This window comes from Metopolophium dirhodum, chromosome 1, assembly GCF_019925205.1.
Source record: "Metopolophium dirhodum isolate CAU chromosome 1, ASM1992520v1, whole genome shotgun sequence".
Lineage (NCBI taxonomy): Eukaryota > Metazoa > Arthropoda > Insecta > Hemiptera > Aphididae > Metopolophium > Metopolophium dirhodum.
Genome location: NC_083560.1, coordinates 46,905,605 through 46,930,871, shown reverse-complemented (window position 1 = coordinate 46,930,871; position 25,267 = coordinate 46,905,605). Strand labels below are relative to the sequence as shown.

The window sequence follows — 25,267 nt, the reverse complement described above, 5'->3', positions numbered from 1 at the left end:
TTTTAACCCATAAACCGTGAAAATATTATTTATTAAAATAATGGAAATTTCTGAATAGAGTAATTTATATATAACCTATTTACGTGGAATCTTGTTTTAAATTTTTAATCCCTAGCTAGAAAATGTGAACATTTTATAAATTTTTAACTACAAAATATTCATTACATTTTAAATTTGATACATTTTGTCAAAATTCGAACTTTAAATGCTTATAGAAAAAAATTGTACCTATGTATTTTTAATATTTTTCAACTGCTATTGTAACATTATATCAGGAGACTTTTATTAAATTTTCAAGCTTTTTTAACCAGCATATAACATTTTATTGTTATTTATAGAAAAAAAAACTAAAAAGAAATGGAAACTGAAAATGTCCGTAAACAGCTCAAAATAAGTCAAAATATTTGGAAATTGTTATGGTGTATAGAAAATACATGTACCTACGGTCATTTGATTTAGAGTTGCACCAAAAACCAAAATCGATTTTCTCGAAAACAGATTTTACGTAAAAATTCCTGTTTTTCCTTAATGTTTCTTTTGTTTTTCATGTCGCTTTTGAAAATTACTGGGAAATTTTCACTTTTGACCCCCCTGAAGTACCAACTAGATTCACTTTCTTATCAAAAAAGTTACTGTACAAGAAAATCCAAGCATTTTTACTGTCCTAAAAGGTGATGACAGACACAAAAAAAAAACACACATCATTGTAAAATTAATTCATTTATCGTTTCGCAAAGAATCTAAAAACACCAAATAAACAGCGGGAAAATAGATTTCAATAGTACATTTTATGACAATAATATTATGTGTGTTGAACAAAGACAGAATCATCGATTTTAATTTATTTTATATCATATTTATATAATTTTACATTTTAACAGTTTTGGTGCAGTTCACCAGTTGATTTGTTTTCCAGTATTCATCGGTCCAGCCAGCTATTTTTTTTAATAGTTTTTATCATGAGATTAAATTGTATGAATACGGTCACGAGTACACATGACTTGTTCATCCCATCAAATTATATGACCCCCATAAATAATCCTATTAGCCTTCCCAGAAAAGAAGCTACCGAGTTAGGTTACTAAAATAATATTAAGCGTATAATATTTCAATTTATATCGCTCGACCCACCGATCATTTGTTATTTAATAATATTGTCTACATCGATTTCCTTTATGATGACAACTCAGAAACTGTATACCATCCGCAGAGTGAAAATCAACATTAAAACGTTTGTCAATGTTCGAGCTAAGTGTTGCGTGTGTAGCCCTGCACCGTAGCTAAATATAGGTATAATAATATAGTATTATTGTGTTTCTATGTAGGTCGCTATCGTGTCTTGCGGTGGATCATAATATTATAATATAATATAATAAAATGTATCTTTTAAATGTTGTCGAACAACATAACGAATACACTTTATTATATTAAAACTTCTGCTTCTCCTGACTCGTCGTAATACCTTCGCACCTATACATCTACCTATAATATCACATGGATACCGGTCCGAGCATTTCTCGTTATACGATCGGCCCGCGCGCATTTTGTTCGTTATAATATTATATATTTATTATTTTTTATGCCTAAAGTGACCGAGCCGCGCTTCCACACTCCGCTCAACCATAATAACGATAATATTATTATTATTATATCACGTACCTACCTACCTACCTACCTGGTCGAGCGTGTCTCGCCGCTTTCGTTGTCTAAACAACCAGTTTTTCTGGCGGTTACCGTTGAAATTCTTCGACCTGTTTTGTGCCGCACTGCCTACAAAGTATATTTTCCTTGCCCTTTAACGGAGGGGGCACGTTAGAAGGTCAACCGGTCGGCCGCGGATCGCTGCACAGGCCACAACAATATTGTTGTACGCGCAGACTGCAGATGCCACATAGGTATATATTATAGGTACCTATAATATTACCAACTATAATAATATAGCGTACAAGTCGACAACGTAATATTATATTATAGTGTTCTGCGGTTTCGGCACCGGCAGACATTCCGTTTCACAATTTCACGTCGTATATTACACATACCTACGTTGTATTTTTTCGTCGTACCACTAAACACTATAATGATACATGTTACAATTAGTGCACTCCTGTCAAGGAGTGAGTGTCTACAGCGATGGAAAAAATAAACGGGCGCCGACACACCCATAGTTATTATATATAATAAATTAGTATTTTACAAAGGTTATCGTAAAAAAACCGAAATCTTTTAAAACCTTTTAATTCGCAGGTATATGTATTGATTGGGACTTATCCGTCAGTAGACAGTTCCACCTCACCCACGCCCCGTCACAATCTTGAGTATATAAGTTGATTTATGTGGGGTATCGAGGAGAATGGGGGGGGGGGGGGGTGGAGCAAGGAGTATCGACAATTGTATTCAAACATTTCGGAGGGACTTCAGTGACTTAGAATTCGACGCCCTTAGAAAATGACTTACTCGTGTGATACAGGACACACCTTACACTTACAGCAAACGTTTGCTAGGTTAAAACCGCACACGTAGGTACAATAGATTGAACTCCACATTTTTTAAAATTGTTGTATTCAAAAACCTTATATAATGTATTATCTATTATATTTATTACCTATGTTTATAGATTAAAAAATTGAATATAAACATTTAAAAATGTAAAAATGTAAAATGTAATACGATCAGATTTTTTTTTCTTAAATTCTTCCTAACATTTCCACCATTATCTTCCACTCTAAATTTTCTGTACTTCAGATCATCAAGTACTAAACACTTGCCCCTTTTATCAATAATCTTAAACTTATATCTATTTTGTTATCTGGTGCAAAAAATAGTGTGCGGTATTTTGCTATACAAAGAGCCGATAAAGTGTGCGGTTTTTTATATACCGACCTTTTTGATGTCAAAATCATATAAGTGTGTGGTTTTAGTATGTAACCATATTATTACGTAACAGATATACGCACCTACCATGTTTCTGTTTGAGTTTCATTGTTTTGGTCTTCGTAAAAGAAAATATTTATCTACTTTTTATACCTTATACTGTTTAAGTTGGTACTAAACATCACGGCGTTGGACGATTTTAACGGTATAATATTATATACCTTTATAGTGTAGGCAGTATAGGTACCTACCTATTATGTAGTATGTACCAGACAAAGACCACAAAGATCGCCTGACAAAGAACTGGTGTACTGTTCAGCTGTTTTATACTTACATTCTCTTTTATACTACGTCTGAATAATTGAGATGGACGGCGGTTTGCGTATTATTTACTTCACAATATACAAGTGGAAGGTGGAACGCATTTCATTGGCATGATATAAAACTGCAATGGACTCCACTTATTATTTTGAAGTTAATTTATTTTTAGAGTAGGTACTTTTAGAAATTACAGTGGGTAAATAGCGTCGAACCATATTTTAAAATATTATTCTGATCAAAGTAATTCATTTTACAATTGGACATTAGTACCTACTACAGTAGGTTAAATACATTTTTACCGAAAAAATTGAATTTAAAAATGTCATTGTGTGTATAAAGTATAGTAAAATAGGTACTCTAAAAGTTTCTAATATTCACGAATAATATTTTTAAATGTTATAATTTCGTCCAAATTTGAACTTAAAATGCCTGTAAAAAAGTACTGTGTTTATATATTTTTTTTAGATTTTTTGGTTACAGTATGAAGTATTTATGAGAAACCTTGTTTTAAAATGTTTGAGATTTTGATACATTTTGTCAACATTTCAACTTTAAATGTTATAGGTATAAAAAAAAATCACGCATAATATATTATATTTTTACTATTTCTCAACTGATATTATAACTACTCATGTGCAACCTTGTGTTACATTTTCAAGCATTTCAACAAACTAATTTTTTTTATTGGAATGTATAGAAAAAGGAACTAAAAACATTGACAATTTCAAATATCTATAACAAAATGATAAAAATGTTATGTACCTAATTATGGTTAGTAGTTTTTGAATTACAACAAAATATAAAAATATTTCCACGAGGATTTGTTAATTTACGGGTGATTATCCAATATCTAGTTTCAAACAATCATAAAAAATGTATTTAATTTTTTTTTTTTGTAAATGTAGGAAAACTTATCATATGTTAAGTTTTTATATCTGAGATATAAATTTAAAAAATGTTTATGGAATCTAATAACAGTTAACTTCAATCACACATAAAACATTAATGTAGTTTTAATAATAAACTTGTTTCTAGTAATAACACTTATAAAAAATCTTGTACAAATTAAAAAATGTTTTGGATTTTAAACTTAAAATGAATTAATTTATTGTTGTGATTAAGATGAATATCTTATAAATTTAGTTAATAAATTTAAACGCTTTTTAAAAAATATTGATCTACATTTTCATGTTTTTTTTCAAACAAACAACATATTTCCATTAATTTATTGAAAAAACTAAAAAGTTGAAAATTTCAAATGTCTATATAAGTACCTAAACAATATACAAAGAGCCATAATAGTTTGAAACATATACCTTATCTAGAAAATATTATTATCAATATTTCATGAAAATGTCAAGTCACTAAGTTATTAATTTTTGAATAACGCAGCGTAAAAATAAAATTGAATTTGTCGAAAACAGGTTAAGCCTTTTTTTCCTATTATTAAAAATAAAATTATTTCTGATCCCCAAAATTTCTTGGATCCAATTTTTTACCAGAATCCACGGAGCTGAATTCGTTTCATTTTTTTCTTCTATTAAACGTGTGCGAATTATATAATTATATAATTATGGTAAAACCAATATAGATATATTTATCGCTCGGTAGCTCAGAATTTAAAACAAAAGAAAAAAAATGTCGTGAAACCTATTCAAAATATCAGTATATTAGTATAGTGGACACGTTAGTAAAATATTACCTACTTCCATGAGTACAAACACGATACGTCATATTCTGAGAACTAAGTAAGTATTAAAAATGATGATCGCATGTAGATCGCAGGAATAACTATAACCAAAATTATATTTTATTTTTTAAACATATTATCTTACATTTTTACGGTTTTTATGATTTCAAGAAACTATAATATATTAATTCCATATTGACAGTTTTTTATATGGCTATATTATAAAATACACATATACTTATATTTTAAAACATTATATAAAGTTTGTGTGTTTGCAGTGAATTTACATGTAGTACACGTACGATCGTCGCCATTTTCAAAATGTTTAGACGAAAAATACAGTGAAAATTGTTCACGATGCAAAAAAAACTGCAACAAAACAATATTCTATTAAAATTTTTATACACCTACCTACAAGTATGCTGGGTGATTCAATTAATGTAAGACGCTCATAAATGTTTATTTTTAACTTGCAGTGTAATTGAGTACCACGACTCCTCTCCGCTCATCAAAACTTTAAACACTTATAACTGAATTCGATTTTTATGTATCGAAATACTTGAAAAAATATTCTCCTTTGGAATATGAAATTAAAACTGTATGTCGTCGTTCAAAAAAGTAAAAGCATAAAAAATAGGTATTTAAAATGTTGTTTCCTACAGAAACAATGCAAACATTATTTATTTTTTTTCAAAACCGTTTATACCTTTTGAAGTAATGAGTGTTCAACGGTAAAAGAATCACCCGCTGTATACCATAGTATTGGCGATTGTGTGCCGTGTGCGTGTACACAGTATATAGTATATTATAATAGTCACCCACTATATTATTATAATGAGTACAATGGCATTATACATTGTACATTGTATCGTATATGGATTCGAAATCATGCGGTATACGACGAATGCGTGTAAAAAAAACGCTGGCAGAGACGCGAGAGTGTCGTGCAATGAGTGCGTGTGGTGTCATTACGCTTATCCCGTCGGAAATTCATTTAATTCGATATTTTTTATTATAATATATTATATGCACACGGACGATGAATAATAATATTATACACATAGGGTACGTACATCGAAATGTCAATATGTTTCACGTCATTCGCACGCCTAACGAATTGCACAGCTCTTCGTAGACCACGTAGCCAATGGACGTGCAGGGCAATATTTTCACGAGACTTCCGGTGATGCCTCTGTAAAGGAGTAGGCCGCTGCGGAAGTTCTTGGCCGAGAACAGCCGCCGCCGGTCCCAGTTTTCCGACTCGACCGTTGTTCCGTTCGACCGTCCTGCATACACACACACACACACACACACTTTGACGATAATACATATTGGTAAAATTATTTATCGATCGGTTTTATCTCAATATTATTTGCAGGGAACGAAGCATGGAATTATATTTTACAGTCGTTTCGTGTCAGCGTGTGATGGCTACTACAGGGACGCCGCGGTCATGGATTAAGCCTACACTCGGGAGCCACAATTACTCACCGTAAAGAAATAGTATCAGTGTCTAATACTATTACCATTGAATAATTATGTGTACCTATGTAAATTGGAATATTAATCGATGATTATAATATAGTATTATTATTATCTGATAATGTTGATTCTATGATGTTGTATCTCATTACATTTAAAGTGATATATTAAAATGTTACCTTTTCAAAATAACATAATATAATAGTTTGAACACCCTGTTATACTACCTGCTATAACATATAGGGTACCTACTATGAGTATACATATGAATACTTGTCTACCTATAACATTACATACGTGCAATAGGTAACATAATATAACCAACAATTTTAAAAAAAGGAGGCAAATGGTTAACGCCCAGCTGTACATAGATGATAGATGTCTAAAGATGTCTTAAATTTGAATCAATGTATACGAAAAATGATTCTGAGTGAAGACGTTCTGTCAGCCAACAATTTTACCAAGCATGTTTCATGATATTATATTGTGACTAAGTAATTTATTTACTTACTAGTACTTTACTTAGTACTTACTAAGTTATTTACTGAAGTAATTTATTTTACTGTGGACATTACTACTACAGTAGGTTGAATTAATTTTTGTAAAAGTAATTGCATTTGAAAAAAGTGGGCAAGTGGGTGTCACTCCGCTGTACAGTAGGTTACTGTAATGGATTGTGTTAAATTTGAATTCAATAATATAATATCATTGTATAAGAAAAATGATTCTGAGCGAAGTCGGCCAGTCAACGTATGATATTATAGTATATTACTAGCCACTAAGTATATTTGATGATATTATTGTGAATAAAGTAATTTATATACAACAAATTTACGTGGAATTTCGTTTTAAATTTTCAATTCTTAGCTAATAATTTTTAAATTATAAATTTGATAAATTTTGTTATAATTCAAAATTTTAAAAAAAATTTTGCCTATGTATTTTAAAATTTTTCCACTGCTATAGTAACATAGTAACAATATATCAGGAGTCTTGTATTAGATGTCCATACTTTTTGACCCAACAAATAACAGTTTATTGACAATGATAGAAAACAAATTTAATAAATTGAAAATGTCCGCAAACAGATCAAAACGTGTCAAAATATTTTTAAAGTTTTATCATGCATAGAAAATGATAAAATAAACATTTGGTGTAAATTTCAAGTATCTGCAGTTATTTCTTTTTTGAATTACAACAAAGTAAGAAAATCGCTACATGACAAATCGAGTTGAACTTCAAACACTCATAAAATCAAATTTGACTTTTTGATAAACATTTTTTTTTTGTTAAAGGTAGACAAACTTTGAAGAAATCTAGTATTATATTTTCAAATTATAGATATAAAAATAACAATTGTATGAATTTCTAAAATAATTACCAAATTTTCGTAATTTTGACAAATGTTGTCAACATTTTAACAGTGGACCCTCATAAAAAAGGTTTGTGGACTAAGCCACAACTTTTTTTTAATTTACATTCAAACAATTTACGAGGAATCTTATATTCAATTCTCAAGTTTGTTGACCATGCAAAAATTTTCTTATTGTCGTTAATTAAAAAAAAAAAAAATCAAAATTTCTTATGCTTATAAATAGCTCGGTATCAGTCAAAATATTTTCAAAACCGTATGGTGTACAAAAATGCTAGGTAATATAACAATTCAGTAAACATTTCATGTATTTAAGGTCATTTTTTTAGAGTTACCTCCACCAAAAACAAAATCGATTTTGTCAAAAACCTGGTGGTAAAGACGTGGCAGCTGTACCTACACGATTTCCACCGATAGTATATTATTTTTTTTCATTTAATTTATTTTAAAATGTAATATTTTACAGCACAAAAGTACCAAAAACCCCAAATTAAATTTTAAACTTTTACAACATTATGATCCCTTTATATATGTGGGCCCCCGGAACGTCCTCCTGTCACCTCCGTTTGGCCTATATCTGAGTGAGCTGTGTACATAATATAATATTTACATAATATTTTACATAATATTACATAATATTATAATACACTTATTGTTAATGGCGTTGTAGCCGGTGCAAAATCTACAATGTCTTACATGTTTCCAGAAAAAACTGTCTGTGAAAAAGTCGGATTTCAATATTTTTTTTATTTAAAAGTAGAACATTTTACTGGTAGGTACATCACAGCACGATTTTCAAAATTATAATTATAGAAGCAAAAATATGCATTCGAATAATGAACAATATTTATTAAACGTATTTTTCTACCACTATTTAAAGTAAAATAAAAATTCAGCTTTTAAACCAACCTGAAAAATTTTCCCTTTTTTTAAAAAAAAAATAATGAAGTCCTACTATTCTACAGGGCGTGAGAGATTTTCCTGTAAAACGTGTAAGTCATTTTCGTTTATATAATACACCGTATCAACCCACAGTGTATTATATACGAACCCAGGTATCGAACTGTGGATTAGTGGAAAAGTATTATAACCAAGGTAGTGACTAAAATATAAAATAGAATTTCAGAAAATCGGTAAAATCGGTGCCGACACCATTAAAATCGTTTTGAGGACAAAAAATTATTTGCTGCACAGATATTATAGATCCGGCACATTTATTCAATATGTTTTCTGTTAAAAAAAGTGAGAAAATAAATACGTGATCACGTTGAACCGTTTTTTGTTATCTCATAATATTATACGACTGTGTGTATAATATTTTCGGTGGCATGAAAAGGTAAAATATACAAACAAATGGGAAAACGCTGCATTATAAATCTGAATTCGGCGTGTGACCGGTATATTATTATATAACATTACAGTATCGTCTGAATTTTAAGATGAAAATCGAATCGGTTTATATTATACATTAATAGTACGTGGGACGAACGGGGTTCTTCCAAGTTCCAAGAATGCGGTATGTCGATTTGAAATGTTTGTAAGTAAACCTGTGCAGCGTACACTTCCGACTTACCGACTATATCTTTGGTAAAAAAAAAAAAACTGGTTTTTCGTAGCAGCCACGGCGTGTACCTATAACAATATTTAATCATGACGAATATAATATACGCACCGTTCCCTTTTCCCGTCGATAGTTCTTAAACGCGTTTCACACGTGGCGGTTACGAAGCTAAGAGTGGGAGTGGAGAACGTTTTATGGTAGAGCGACGACGCCGGTATGACAGATCTCTCTCACTCACTCTCTCACTCTCTCTCTCTCTTTCTCTCTCACTCTCTCTCTCACTCTCTCTCACTCACTATCTCTCTCTCTCTCTCTCTCTCTCTCTCTCTCTCTCCGAGCTGATATGTTCGAATGACGCATTTCAGCTGCCCAACACGCATACATTATACATTATGATAATTATATGTTAAATAATATGTTACACTTGTATACGACCACTCGGGCATTTTTACAATTTTTACCGCAAACTCACAAAAAGCAACAACAACAACAAAAAACAAAAAATACCGACAATTTTTCACCATCTCGGCGTATTCGCCTGCACTCAACGCATTATAATAATATAATATAATTAGTAATAATAATATACCAATTGCATTAACCTCCAGTAGGCGAATGTGCACCATGACAACATCCGTTATCCAACGCGTGACATACTATACGCAGTGCAAAGGCCAATTATTGGGTCTACATATAGTAATACGTAATATAATATAATTATTGTTGTAAAATACTGTTTTTTTTTTACACAAAATTAGAAAACAGCGGTGTTAGGTAAATTACTTTTGAAAAGAAATATCATTACGTTACTCATTACATTAAACATTTTTATTTAAATTACATTCGTATTGTTCGATATTATTTTTATCACGTTAGTTTCCTATATAATTAAAAAATTAGGACGTTACAAATAATGTTGGGTAGATATTTTAAAATGTATCAGACCATAAAACGACTACCTACGGACTAATAAGTAGTAGGCATACTATTTTAGATTCTGAGCGAAGCGATGAATGTATTGATTTTACAATGATGTGTGTTTTTTATTTTATTTTATTTTTTTCATTTTTTTTTTTGTATCTGTCATCACCTTTTAGGATAGTAAAAGTGCTTGGATTTTCTTCAACAGTAACTTTTCTGATAGGAAAGTAAATCTAGTTGGTACTTTGAGGGGGTCAAAAGTGAAAATTTCCCAGTAATTTTCAAAAGCGACGTAAAAAACAAAAGAAAAATGAAGGAAAAACAAGAATTTTTACGCAAAATCTGTTTTTGGGAAAATCGATTTGGTTTTTGGTACAACTCTAAAACAAATAACCGCAGGTACATGCAATTTCGACTGAATGTTTATATTAGCATTTTCTATATACCTTAACATTTTCCAAATATTTTGACTTATTTTGAGCTGTTTACGGACATTTCAGTTTCCATTTTTTTTAGTTTTTTTTTCTATAAATATCAATAAAATTTTATCTGTTGAGTAAAAAAGCTTGAAAATTTAATAGAAGGCTCTTAGGTTATTGTTTCAAAGGCAGATGAAAAAAATTAAAAATCCTTAGTCACCGTTTTTATTTATAAGCATTTAAAGTTAAAACCTTGACAAAATACGGAAAAATCACGAAAATTAGCAAATTATTTTGAGTTGACAATTCAAAAAGTTTTTTCTTTTTAAATCTAAGATTTGAAAATGTAATACAAGATTATCCATAAGTTTGTCTACTTTTATCAAAAAAAAAATGTCTACAAGAAAGTCAAATTAAATTTTTATGAGCATTTGAAATTCATATTTTTACAACATTTTCACTCGATTTCTCATGTAACGATTTTCTTACTTTGTTGTAATTAAAAAACATATGACTGTAGATACTTGAAAATTTCACTGAATGTTTGTATAAGCATTTTCTATACACGATAAAATTTTGAAAATAATTTGACACTTTTTGAGCTGTTTACGGATATTGTCAGTTTTCAATTTTTTTAGTTTTTTTTTTCTATAAATATCAATAGAATTTTATGTGTTGGGTAAAAAAGCGTGAAAATTTAACATAAGGCTCCTGATATATCGTTCTAAAATCAGTTAAAAAATATTAAAAAACATAGGCTCAATTTTTTTTATAAGCATTTAAAGTTAAAATGTTGACAACATTTATCAAATTTATAATTTAATAATTATTTTGTAGTTAAAAATGTATAAAATGTTCAACTGTTATAGCTAAGGATTGAAAATTTAAAACAAGGCTCTTAGGCTCCACGTAAATAGGTTATATATAAATTACTTTATTCACAATAATATCATCAAATATACTTGGTAATGTCATAGGCTGACTGACCGTTTTCCCTCAGAATCATTTTTCTTATACAATGATATTATATCATACTTATTAATATTATTAATAAATATTATCTACTTTATTAATATTTCTCATAAGTTATAAGTTATAATTTACATAGAAATGAGAAATTATTTATAACAATAAACAATAAGACAGTCGACATTCGTCGGCCAATAATTAAACTTTGAAGAAAATCTCAAAATAGAATAATAAAATATATGTACCTACTTGTATGTATAATATATTATAGTTAAAAATTAAAGAAGTATTTATAAGTTAAAAAGAATATTAATTATTAAATAAACATTTTTATATTTGGAACTAAAAAAGGAACTAACTCTTTTCTCTTTTTAACTTTTCTCGTATGGAGGCACCTAGGTCTTGTCATACATTGAACATTTGCAACTTGTTTTGATAATTTTTAAAAAGTAATTTCGTTACAATTGCGTTCGTTTAAATAAAATATAGTTTTATACAATGAAATTACTACAGCGTTACTGCTAAGTAATTTTATTACAGTAATTTGTATAATTTGTGTTACGTTCACACACGTTCAAACTGTCAAATGTCAAACATAAATTAATATTATATCATAGTTTATATTGTTAATGATTATGAGCATGACATTTAGGTGAGCCACCCGCATGACCACCTTGGCCTCTTGTGTCCTATTGTCCTAAAATTAAACCCGTATAACGTAATAAACAGATTGTCAGTTCGTATAATCGACACGTGTTATAAATTTACGCTTTTCCAGAGTATTGTTATGTTTTGCTCCAGAAGTCTATATTAAAACTACGGGTGGCCCTAAGCAGCAAAACTCGTCGGAAAAAAAATTGAGTGATTATAATATTATTTTCTTGTCATTCGTTCTACCTAAGTGGATTAAAATAAAATAATTGCTTAATATATCGTTATATTAGAAAAGGTGGGTAAGTGGATGTCGCTCTGCTGTACAGTAGGTTACAAGTGGGTCACTGTAATGGATGGTGTTAAATTTGAATTCAATGATATAATATCATTGTATAAGAAAAACGATTCTGAGCGGGGACGGTTCATCGGTCTGGATATTTTATACTGCTATTATATTTTATTATAGCCTATATGTTGATTTAATATTATAAATTACAACAAAATAACTAAAATCGTTATTTTTATTTTTTTCTTATGGTTTTACAATGGTGTTTATTATTTTTAAGTAAGTCAGCCTATGACATTACCAAGTATATTTGATGATATTATTGTGAATAAAGTAATTTATATATAACATATTTCCGTGGAGCCTTATTTTAAACCTTGTTTCAATCCTTACTAGATTCTATGGGTAGGACATTATATTTTAATTTTTTGATTTTTCAGTTTCATATATCCCTAAATAATATTTTTAAATTACAACAAAAACCAAAATCGTTAATATTGATTTTAATATGTAATTTCGTCCAAATTTGAATTTAAAATGTCTGTAAAAAATAACTGTGTTAATGTATATTTTAGATTTTTTGGTTACAGTATGAATTATTTATGAGAATCTTTGTTTTAAATTTTCAATCCTTAGTTATAAAAACTGAAAATTTTATAATATTTTAATTACAGTGATTGACAATTTTCGTGTTTTTTCCATATTTTGTCAAAATTTGAACTTTAAATGCTTATAAATAAAAACTGTGACTAAGGATTCTTATTTTTTTTCATCTGCCTTTGAAACAATAACCTAGGAGCCTTCTATTGAATTTTCAAGCTTTTTTACTCAACAGATAAAATTGTATTGATATTTATAGAAAAAAAAACTAAAAAAAATGGAAACTGAAAATGTCCGTAAACAGCTCAAAATATTTGAAAAATGTTATGGTGTATTGAAAATGCTAGTATAAATATTCAGTCAAAATTTCATGTCCTTACGGTCATTTGTTTAAAAGTTACACCAAAAACCAAAATCGATTTTCTCGAAAACAGATTTTGCGTAAGAATTCCCGTTTTTCCTTAATTTTTCGTTTGTTTTTCACGTCGCTTTTGAAAACTACCTGGAAATTTTTACTTTTGACCTCCTCAAAGTACCAACTAGATTCACTTTCCCATCAGCAAAGTTACTGTTGAAGAAAATCCAAGCAGTTTTACTGTCCTAAAAGATGATGACAGACACAAAAAAAAAATAAATAAAAAAAACACACATTATTGTAAAATCAATACATTCATCGTTCCACTCAGAATCTAAAATATAGCGCCCTGTATAAGCATGATATGATGTGCGTGGACTGTTATAAGTTTTGACATTCGGTATATTATTATGTCATAGAGTCCTTCACAAAAAACTCGATTACTCCTCCTTCGACCACAATTCGGTCGTCAAAGTACTTTTATGTACCTATACTGTTCAGTGTGCAGAACCTTAACGAATCCACAACGCTTGACCTTGTAGATTCTTGTCTGCTTTCACATTGCATATAGGCACTCCTCCATAGGCCTCTCGCATGATGTTTAAATCATGTATAAGCACTATATGAATACTTAATGAAAACTAAATTATGTACTTATAATATTTACTTTGACGAGTTGGTAATATAGAATTTTTTAGAAACGCATAAGCAACCGATTTTTAATTTTTTCCAAGTAAACCGACAAATACTCATAAAATGTTATAATAAAATATGTCAATATTGCTTTTGCATCCATAGCTGAGTACCTACCTACCTAATAATTTCCATAAGATTTATGATAAAGAAACGGCACCTTGTCTATATTATATTATACAGTAATGGCTGCCACGCCGAAAGCATTCTATTCACTATACATATTAAAATACAATATGTACAATATGAGCATAATACTATACCATAAACATAATGCGTGTAAATCTATATATACGTAACGCACACAAATAATGTATATTATACACATCGATATTTTGAACGGAAATATGAATAATTTGTAATTTAAATTCTGACCCGGTAAAAAGTATTTGTCTTGAAATGTTTTGTATCCCAAACGGATAATAATATTAACATATTACTATAGGTACCTAGAAACCATGATCATATATTATACAACGAGTGTTATAATAAACAACAGTTTGTCGCCTAGCAGAGCCACTTTAGTAGTGAACGGGGGGGGGGGGGGGTAATGTGTGTCTGTTTATTCAATATCATACGTATAGAGGCATCTACCTATATCAAATTTTTATATAATAAATGATATTAATCTATAGAAGTAGTTATATTACCAATTATTATATTGCTCATCCATACGATAAATTACATTTGGCTTTAAGTTACAACAACTGTGTGTTCACATTTAAAAAAAAAACACTGTTTTATATTTAATATTAAAAAAAAATGTAGGAATTCATTTTACATTTTATCATTGCAGGTCCGTTTTAATCGATTTGCAACGCATTTTTTCTTATTAAATCTACCGTTAGTTTTCACCAGAATATTTTTAGTGGCCATGCCTCGTTATTTTTTTAGTTACCTATATATTTTAAATTCTGAGCGGAGCGATGAATGTATTGATTTTCCAATGATGTGTTTTTTTTTCATTTTTTTTCACCATTGTTTGGCGCAGTAAAACTGCATCGATTTTCTTCAACAGTATCTTGTTTGATTGGAAAGTGAATATAGTCGGTGCTTCGGGAGGTCAAAATTTAATTTTCTCAATTTGAAATTCCCAATTATTTTCAAAAGTACCGTGAAAAACAACATACAAATTAAGGAAAAACGGGAATTTTTATGCAAAATCGGTTTCCGACAAAATCGATTTTGGTTTTTTGGAGTACCTCTAAAAAAAATGAACGTATATACATACGCAATTTTCACATAGATGCTAATATTCGCGATTTCTATACATGATACAATTTTCACTACACAATAATTATTAAATTTTTAATTTGATTAATTTTTTCAAAATTTGAAGGGACTTTGTATTCAATTTTCACACATTTTTACCCAACAAATAAAATGTTATTGACAGTTATAAAAAAAAAAAACTAAAAAAATGAAAACTGACAATGTCCGCAAACAGCTCAAAACAAATGAATATATTTAGAAAATTGTATTATGTATAGAAAATGCAAATATAGACAACCAGTAAAAATGTCATGTATATACAGTCATTTGTTCTAGAGTCCCACCAAAAACCAAAATCGATTTTGCATAAAAATTCCCATTTTTCCTTAATAATTGTATTTTGTTTTTCTCAGCGCTTTTGAAAACTATTGAGAATTTGACCTCCCGAATGCACCAACTAGATTCACTTTCCCATCGAACAAGATACTGTTGAAGAAAATCGAAGCAGTTTTACTACTTTTACTGCCCCAAACCGTGATGATAAACACAAAAAAAAACACACACACATCATTGTAAAATCAATACATTCATCGCTTCGCTCAGAATCTAAAAATTAACTGTTTGAATAATTTGAAACACAAATTTGTCATTAAAAATGGGAAGTGTCGCAAATGGGTGGCTACACCAATTTGAAAATAATAATACGTTTTTGTATTTTTATTTATGTATTAGCATTGTATTATATATGATTAATTATCATAAATTATCTGAAGTCAATATCACAGAGTATATCAGGTTACAATTATTTAATTCTTCAAAAATATTTTTATTGAAAGTTTTTCTGAACATATTATAGTATATTTATAATACTCCAAAACCGTCAAATCTTTTTGACGCACCATAACAATAAAACAAAAAACAATTTTTATCAGATGATTGTTTAGTTTATTATAATATTATAGTTTCGATTGGAACAGTTCGTCATCGTCAGTACCATAGTTTTGTTCGAGCGTTCTTTCGTCATCAGCTAAGCAGTTAATGTAGCACAGATGTGTCGTGTTTGACGAGGTGAAGAACGTTCGATTGGGTACGATATAACTTATGAGTAAACAGAATATTTTTTTTAAGCATAATGTCGTTGTAGAATCTATTGTTTAGAAAAATATTATGTATTCCCCAAAACGAATATCACACGAAATAGGTCAGGTGATAAATTCAAACGTTAATTCGAGTTAGTTGTTATTAATAAATCCAAGAAGTGTAAACAACTGTTGCAAGTATATTTTTGGACAATATTCAAATTTCTCGCCTGAATATATTATTTTTGGTTGGCTCGAAGTGTCTATTTTAATTTTGCAAGAAAATAATATTAGCAAGAATTCAACTACATATTACGATCATTAAGTCGTACCACCTTTGTGAGATAAACACTGCGCTTATTACAAATACAACGTGTGTTTACCATTATACCATTCTATACCCCCACGTAAGTAGGTACTTATAAATTTGCATTCTTCAACAACACTTGGTTGAAGCATATTAAGTCGTTATAGTGCGTTACTATATGCTTGCTTACTGCTTATAGTACATTATATTCATTGCCAATAGTAGGTAATTTGTAAGTATTATCAACGATATTTAACATAATAAAATAACCACCTATATAATATAATATTACAGTCATATTATAGGATTTAACAGTCCGGATTTTAAAAACTTGTTTGAATTTTCCTACAAGTATTACCTACAACTAACAGTTTTACATTAATTTGTTGTTAGTTGATACGGCTAGTATGATATTTTAATTGGGCATAAATTATACTAATCTAATATTCCTTAATAGTTAATAGAGAGAAAAAAAAATAAAGTTATATCATACATTATCGAATGACGCAATAAGAACGAATTCGACGTATGGCAACGACCAACGAAATAGTATGTTACTGTGGTGCGTAATAATGAACAATATTTATTGAAATAATCATTTAGTTTTTGTATTCAGCACAATATTATACATGCACAATATACTACAGAAACCGAGATAATACGCCGCACATACGAACAATCTGACCGCAGGGTCACAATGTAAACCAACGAGGAAAAACACAATCATTAAAAAAAATACACGAAGATAACAAAAAAACATGACGCACAATACCCAACGTTATTATAATATTCGGTTTCCGGTGCTCACCGGATAAGCCCAATGAGCGTGTGTACAGAATAATATTATTATAGCCAACAATCAACTAAAATCATACTGCGAGTCGAGCCAGCTAGGTATATAGTTAGAATCGAGGGTAAACGCGATGGGCCACCGTACGTGTAGCTGTATTGATTTAAATTGTGGTCGTCGTGGGGGGGGGGGGGGGTGATTTGTAAATTCAGCACTCCGAAATCGTCCAGTCAAATTTAGGTACACGAACAGGTAAAACGCGCACGATCGTTGTAACAGTAAATTGTGATCGTTTTTAACATCGAACTATATCAATATAGGTACTATGTCGTGCTTATGATTTAACTGTACACACGTTCGTCAAACATATTTTATTAAAACAACAATAATAATATTTATCGAGTTAAAATGCATAACACAATAATGATGGTATGATATTGTTTCAGTCATTAAGTGGTCGGCGATGGGCACCTAAAGGTTTTTTTTTTTTAAATATCCAGAAATAATAAGCACCATTATTTTAACATGGGTTATTTTGGTAACATGTACATTTTTAATGTAATTATGACTATATTTTATGTACCTCGTGTATTTTGTACTTTTAAAGAATTATATTTTGCCGGTATTCTTTTATCCTCTACAATTATTTATATACAATTTACTTGATATTATGTAGTTTCGTATATACATTAATATTGACGAATTTTGTCAACACTATCAGCGAATGCAAAATTACGAGTAAAATTAAAGCTTTTGTTAAAACCATTATTCTCAAACGTATAGTTCTGCAGTTTAAATCAGCCACGTAGCAGTGAGCCGTAAAGTCAGATACACCTGTTATCTGTATTAATGTTTACTTATATAAAATTGTGTGAATGCCCTTTGTGGTAGTTATTTGGCTTGGACCTCGTTGAAGAGACTTCCTGCAAGCGACAAGAACTAGGACAGAAAATATATGTATATTCCTATACTTAGACTTGGCTGAATGGACATTTTGGGATCGCGATATTTATCATAGACCTACATTTTACCAGTTCGTTTCAGACGGAATGTACCATTATACACGTCTGAGTGAGATCTGTATACGTAACTAATGTCCTATAACGGCAGTGATGTATAAACCTATATATTGATTGAAAACCGATCAGAAAAATACTTATGACGTATATCATTGGAACGTGGCCGTTTGCTGATCAAGCGTTCACAGAACTCCGAAACGAGTCACAGTGATTGGGTCGTGTTCGTTTTATAAGATACAAAGGTATACGACTGTAGTTAACCTCTTGTGGAATATAAAAAAAAAAACAAATAGACGACTGGCAACAGTATAAAAATAAAGAAGAAAAGAACCGGAGAGAAAGTGAGCCGAGAGAATGTATATTTTGGTCGACCTATTATAAAAAGTAACGAGGCAGTAAAAAAAAAAAAATAATAATAATAATAATAATAATAGAAATATATAATAATATATACGCATGTGGAGATATTATAATATTATACCTAGTACTGTAAACGGGCAACGCACTTAATGGATTGTCCGTGTTAAATTAAGTGTGGGTATACCTATTTTATACGAGTCGCATAATTAATGGAAATTCGTAGTCGGACTGAAATCGGTACGGTTTGATGATGCATAATTTCGAATATAATATAAAATGCATAAATAATAATATGCACGACGATTCGGTCATTGCTGTGCAGTTCAGAATAATATTTATGACGGCAGGTAAAAGTCGTGTATACACTTTCAAACGATACTCATCTTCGCCGTGCAACGTATGCATAATGCATTAGTCGAGTTTTTAAATCCGACACGATAATATTATTATGCCTAAGCGAACAGAAATTAAAATAATAAATAAAAAACACGCCGGGATCGTTAAAATAACAGGATGATAGAACGTCACCGTGAAACCCCATATTTTTTGGTGAAGGGGGGGGGGGGGGGTTTGACATCTCGTTAATCCTACGAGGCCGGTTCTCACGGTCGGGTAATCGGGCGAGGCGGCACACCTGAGTGGGTATTATAATTGGGAATATTTTATTATTTTTTTTTTTTATAATATTATGTATTACGAAATCGGAGAAAGAAATATGCGCCGTAGGCCGTACCTACCTGTTTTTTTTAGATAGGACATTCTAGGAATATAATATTATTATACGTCGGTTATATACTATATTATCTAATCTATATGATAAGTCTCAACCCATAAACATATTTTACCTTTTACAGACGCGCCTATACAGGATTATCAAAATGAATTGTATATATATATACATAAGAATATATTATAATACGCCGAAGATACCTGCCGTGTTCGTTAATGCTGAAGGTGCAGGTGTCTATAACAGCTTGACGGGAAAAAAAATGGTCGTCGTTAAATATTAGTTTCGAAATAATAATCCGACCCATCTGAACGGTCTAAATGCTTATAGGTATACTGTGTACAGTATACTGGTTTTATATTTTTCTGAAACTCGTTATCTCGACTAGGTATAACAGGTGCCTATAATGATAATATATTCCGACGGCTTTTTATAATACCGCGTATTATAATATTATTACTGTGTCGAAATCGTTGTGCTGCACGAAAAACATTGTGTACCTATATACTTAGAGTGTATACAGACGACTATTTGTATAAGTATATACAACTGACATAAGCGGATAGGAATGGTTTTATTTTTCTTGTATTACAATAAATTCTTATACACCTATGATGTGCGCCTACGGTTTTGATTTTTAAAAATCGTATCACAAATCTGCAGCGTGTCATTATGCACCTACCTGTTATTAATTGATTGCCTTTCCCGGCAATTTATTTCACTCGCAAATCCCAACTCTTGCGATACTAACCGCAGTACTTACCGTGCATACCTAATAAGATAATATAGTCTAAGAATACATAACATTATTATGACACGTGCATAACAATGTGTGTATGTACGCTCGACCTTCAACTCGAAAAACTACAGTAATAATACGCCTTATAAATGTATTTAGAGGAGAAGGGCTAATATGCGTGCTGTGGGGTAATATTACAGTCATCTGTGATTCTCTGCGGTGCATTATAATTAAAGTCGACAACGTCGCGAATACGTTCAACTATAATAATATACTTTCCCGCATAATGCGAGTGTTCGGTACATGTTCAGTCGACCGAAGTGCTGCATATAGTGCATGTGGAGAAAATCGATATTTCATTTCTTTGAAAATGAGATTTATATATTTTATTTTCTAGGTGAGTGGTTTCGATATTATATTATAGTTAATAGAAAAACACCTATTCTACTTGTGTAATCGATCGTAAATTTATAAAATACGAACAGATCATAATATACCTCTACATTATACCTACCTCCTACCTACATGATTTTGACAACATTTCTTACCATATTATATGCATGTAAGCTCCACCACAAGTATACATTATTTTAGTGTAAGCTCAGTCAGGAAAAAAACATAGGTAAAATTGGGTCTACGCAAACTCCGCCAGTGAAGAAAATCAAATAACAGAATAAAAAAAAAAAAAATAAAAAAAGATAATCAAAAAAAATCATAATTTTTATAACAATTGTTCTTATTAATCGATAATAATAGTTAAGCAATCGAATATGCCAAAAAATATATATAACAATAATAATAGTCTGAACAAATCGTACAAATAGTAATGTCTATTACATCTAAGCATCATGATGGATGATTGTAATAACCATAAAATATGTAGGTGAGTATGTTATATTTTGTTATGTTATACATTTCAATGTATTTTTAACTATGGCCTAAAATGATTTGATACAATTTAATATTTATAGTTATTACAACTATTAAGTACAATATAAATCCATTATTATAACTATTTATATCGTTCTCCAACGACATCACTTTTTTTTCATTTTTGAGTTTATTTGATTAATATATAATATATAAAAGGTATTTTAGTTTTACGTGAGCAAGGCATAATAATACATAATACCAGGGGAGTTTTCATATACCCATTACAGGTAAGAAATTAAAACTGGCGGAGTTTAAATTAGACTTTTTCATTACCTTTTTATGTAACCAGTATACTGGTAGCGTATACAATCGCCCCTAAATGCCATAAGCATTTATAATGCCCGCATCATTCAAAAACCGCATGGTTATCATTCAAAACCGTATATTTGTAATATACCTAAACCTTATTCTTCAATGCCGCACACTGTTTTATACATTAATTATTTATTTTTAAACTTCGTCGGTTGTTGAAAAACCTTTTACGGTTTAAATAATTATAATATGATTAAAAGTCTATTTAGTAGGTGTATTATACGTGATAAATAAAACAACGGTTACTTATCTACATAAATTATAAAGATAAAATAGCCTTTTTTTTATCATTACCATACATAAACGTTTCATATTGATAGCTAGATTGCCTTGCTTAGGTGGGCTAAAATGTCATGGATACGGCCAAAATATATCATTAACAAATAACGTGTAATAACATTATATTCAGTATATATAACTAACCAAAATTTAATTTATTATGAAATAAAAGATGGATAAACTTAAATATAATGATTGGGAGCAGTTGAAATTACTTTAAAAATGCGTAATAATTGCATTTCAGAAATACGTATGTGGTAAATACCTTATAATACATACGTGTGCAAAAATTATCGGAAGAAATTTGAAAAAAACGTGAAGTTTAAATATTTTAGTTTCGGAATTGTTGAAAGATGACTTTTTATTTTGAGTGTGCGGTTACGATAACCAACGTACAAAATTTTGTCACACAAAAAAGAAAAATTACCTACCTACCTATGTAACATAACCTAAAGAATAATATTTGGTTATTCTTATTTTGCTATCATTACTTCAAAGTTTAAAGCTTAAACTATTTACACAGAATATTCACATTTCTGTTACATAACAACAATAGTATGGGTACCTACTGGGTTTTTCTGTCACTCTGCAGTAATAAAAATGTAAAATAAAAAAAATGGTAGACCATTATAAATGATTTGACCTCCACTATAATTGTCGTAGGTATGTATCGTATTGGCTATGCGCAGCAAAAAAAAAACTAATATATGTTGTATATGTTGTATATATTATATTTATATATATTTAATGCGATATGATTAGTTTATTGTGGTTTGTGATTCGTGTAACGGACGTATTTCAATGATCCTTTAGAGGGAATTGGGACAGCTGCTTATAGGGCGTTTAACATTTAGGTACTTAGCTTCATTGTGCGTTCTATTATGTGGCAATCTCTCAGCAATCAAAATTGTATTTTAATGTACCAATGCCTTTAGTATATTACATTGTATGTTCACTGACTTAAGAAACACTAAAATTCTAGGACAGATTAATTTTTATATTGAATCTATACGAACTTTTCAAGTTTAAACACTCCCGGTACGCACGTGCACGTAGTACAAGATTATATTTTTTTAACTAGCAGCACCAATTATTTTGAATTCATATTTGCGTTTTAAAATTATTATATTAATCAAAAATTGTATTTATTTAAAATTAAAATTATCGAATTAACGAACGTTTAAAATTTAACTATAAATACCTACATTTTTTTTCAATTTATAAAAATGTTTAAAATATATTACCCTTATTAGTTTATTTGTTAATGCATTTAGATATTATTTTTATATATAGGTAATAGTTTGTGTTTAAATATTTAGGTAAATAAACAGTACCTATTAAAGATTTCATTAAAATATTACAAATAGAACAATATTATAAAGTTATGTTAGTAATAATAATTTAATAACAAAAAAGTCCCGAACTATTCATTTTTCAAAATTTTAATATTTCAAAAAATGTATTTATGATTTAATTTGAAATTTCTCTCTTTTGGTAAATTTTGATTTTAGAGCTAAATAGTTGTGTGACTTTGTGTCTCACCATCATAGTCAAAATCACTTTTAAATAGGTCTACCCAAATATGTAAAGAATAGCCATATGTTAAAATATGTTGAACTGCGCAAAAATTTGAAATATTTCCAATAAACCTAACTTGTCATAAAGTTACAGTTCAATCCAATGTGATTCAACCAGGAAATGTATTGTTTCCTAAATCAGCGAACATACGGTACCTATAAAATGGTATCTATATGTATTATATTTTATATATTAATATTATATTTGATTAGGAGATTTCACTGCAGTCTGTATATATATTAGTATAATTATTAATATAATTAATGTTAATGACTGACCGTCGTCGACTTGGAGTCTAGTGATGACCGTAGATATCGGATAACATATCATTACGCCCACGACGTTCGAGATAACTGCTGAGTAAAAGCTAACGATCCACCTCGGGTAGTCGTACTTCTCGTGGAAATGGGAATAATTTTCCTTGATGTGCTCGTAAGTCATAAGATCAAATCCGGCGAACAAGAAAATGCTTAGCGTACTGGGCCAGAAACCTTTGAAAAATGCCCACACACCTCCACTTTTGTAAGTCTTAGCCACCACGTCCATAGTGTTCGTGTATTTGCCAACAATGAGACGCGTTTTTACAGTCTATGGGTGAAAATGTATTGTTGTTATTATTATTACGAATATTATTATTATTATAATTGGTTTTATAAGCTTTTGCTATATCTCCCCAGAATATTAAAAAAAATCATCCCGCAAAAATAATTGGATTTTGGTAATCGAAGGTGGATTATTGAATATAAATTGGTTTTTTAAAGATATATTAAAACAGTAAGAATATCGCAAGGTTGTACGTGAAATTTTCTTACGTCCATAATAAATTAGAACAATATCTTAAGGGGATTCGATACCGTGATTTTCTGTTTTTGTCTAACACATGCGTGACATAGTATTTTAGACGTGTTTTTTGCCACACATTCCAATTGATCTATTGAAGCGATAAGAATTCTGAAAACAGATTTGAATTCGTCGTCAAGTCTACTTAAAATCGACTTTCCCATATTTTTGATATTATCCCCCAAATTCCAGAAAACGTCATATTTAAAAAGAGTATTTAAAAATGTTTGTATTTCAATTTTTGGAGAAGCTAAAATCAAAAAATCAAAATTGAGGGAAAGTCGATTTCAAGTAGACTTGTCGACAAATTCAAATCTGTTTTCAAAATTCTCATCACTTCATTAGATCAATTGATATGTTTGGCAAAGAATCCGTCAAAAATCCTATGTAGCGCGTGTGTTAGACAAAAACAGAAAATCACGGTATGGAATCCCCTTAACTTACTTTACTCATTCAAACTTTGACATCCAAATAGTAGTAATAATAATAACAATAATAATAATAATATTCAAATTTGACTTTTCAAGATAATTTTGAACATCAATAAATAAATAAATAAAATAATTTATGATATCCCGACAGTTCTTCAAAAGTGACTTCGTAAAAACGTTTATTGGTCAAATCCATAATTCCTCAAAAACACAGTTTATCAAATAACCCTTATTTTTGGCTTGTTTAGAATATTATGTATTTTACTTTCTTGATTTTTATCAAATAAGTGTGGCAATTGAAACAAAAAAAGTCTGAATTTTGAAAATTTCAAGAATTTGTCTTAAATAATAAAGTAATAAGAATGTAACTCAGTAATGATGAGTAGGTGGGTAATTTAGATAGCTTTAATGTAAAATATTAATGAGAGAGATTTGATATCACACCCAAACGGTATAAACACTTGAAT

At 29.7% G+C, this 25,267-nt stretch overlaps 1 protein-coding gene and 1 long non-coding RNA gene across 2 annotated transcripts in view; one reads left to right on the top strand and one right to left on the bottom strand.

Moving 5' to 3' along the window:
* Positions 1-5,974: 5,974 nt before the first annotated feature.
* LOC132936614 (probable calcium-binding mitochondrial carrier F17E5.2) lies at positions 5,975-24,075 on the bottom strand. The gene is made up of 2 exons (XM_061003369.1): positions 23,808-24,075; positions 5,975-6,168 (listed from the first exon to the last, which is right to left on the bottom strand). Exons 1-2 carry the CDS (start codon positions 24,073-24,075, stop codon positions 5,975-5,977), a joined length of 462 nt encoding a protein of 153 aa, XP_060859352.1.
* The window catches only part of LOC132936615 (uncharacterized), a 46,331-nt gene continuing 41,813 nt past the window's right edge, over positions 20,750-25,267 (top strand). The window contains exon 1 of the long non-coding RNA XR_009663494.1: positions 20,750-20,824. This is a non-coding gene — a long non-coding RNA (uncharacterized LOC132936615). The remainder of the gene's footprint in view (positions 20,825-25,267) is intronic.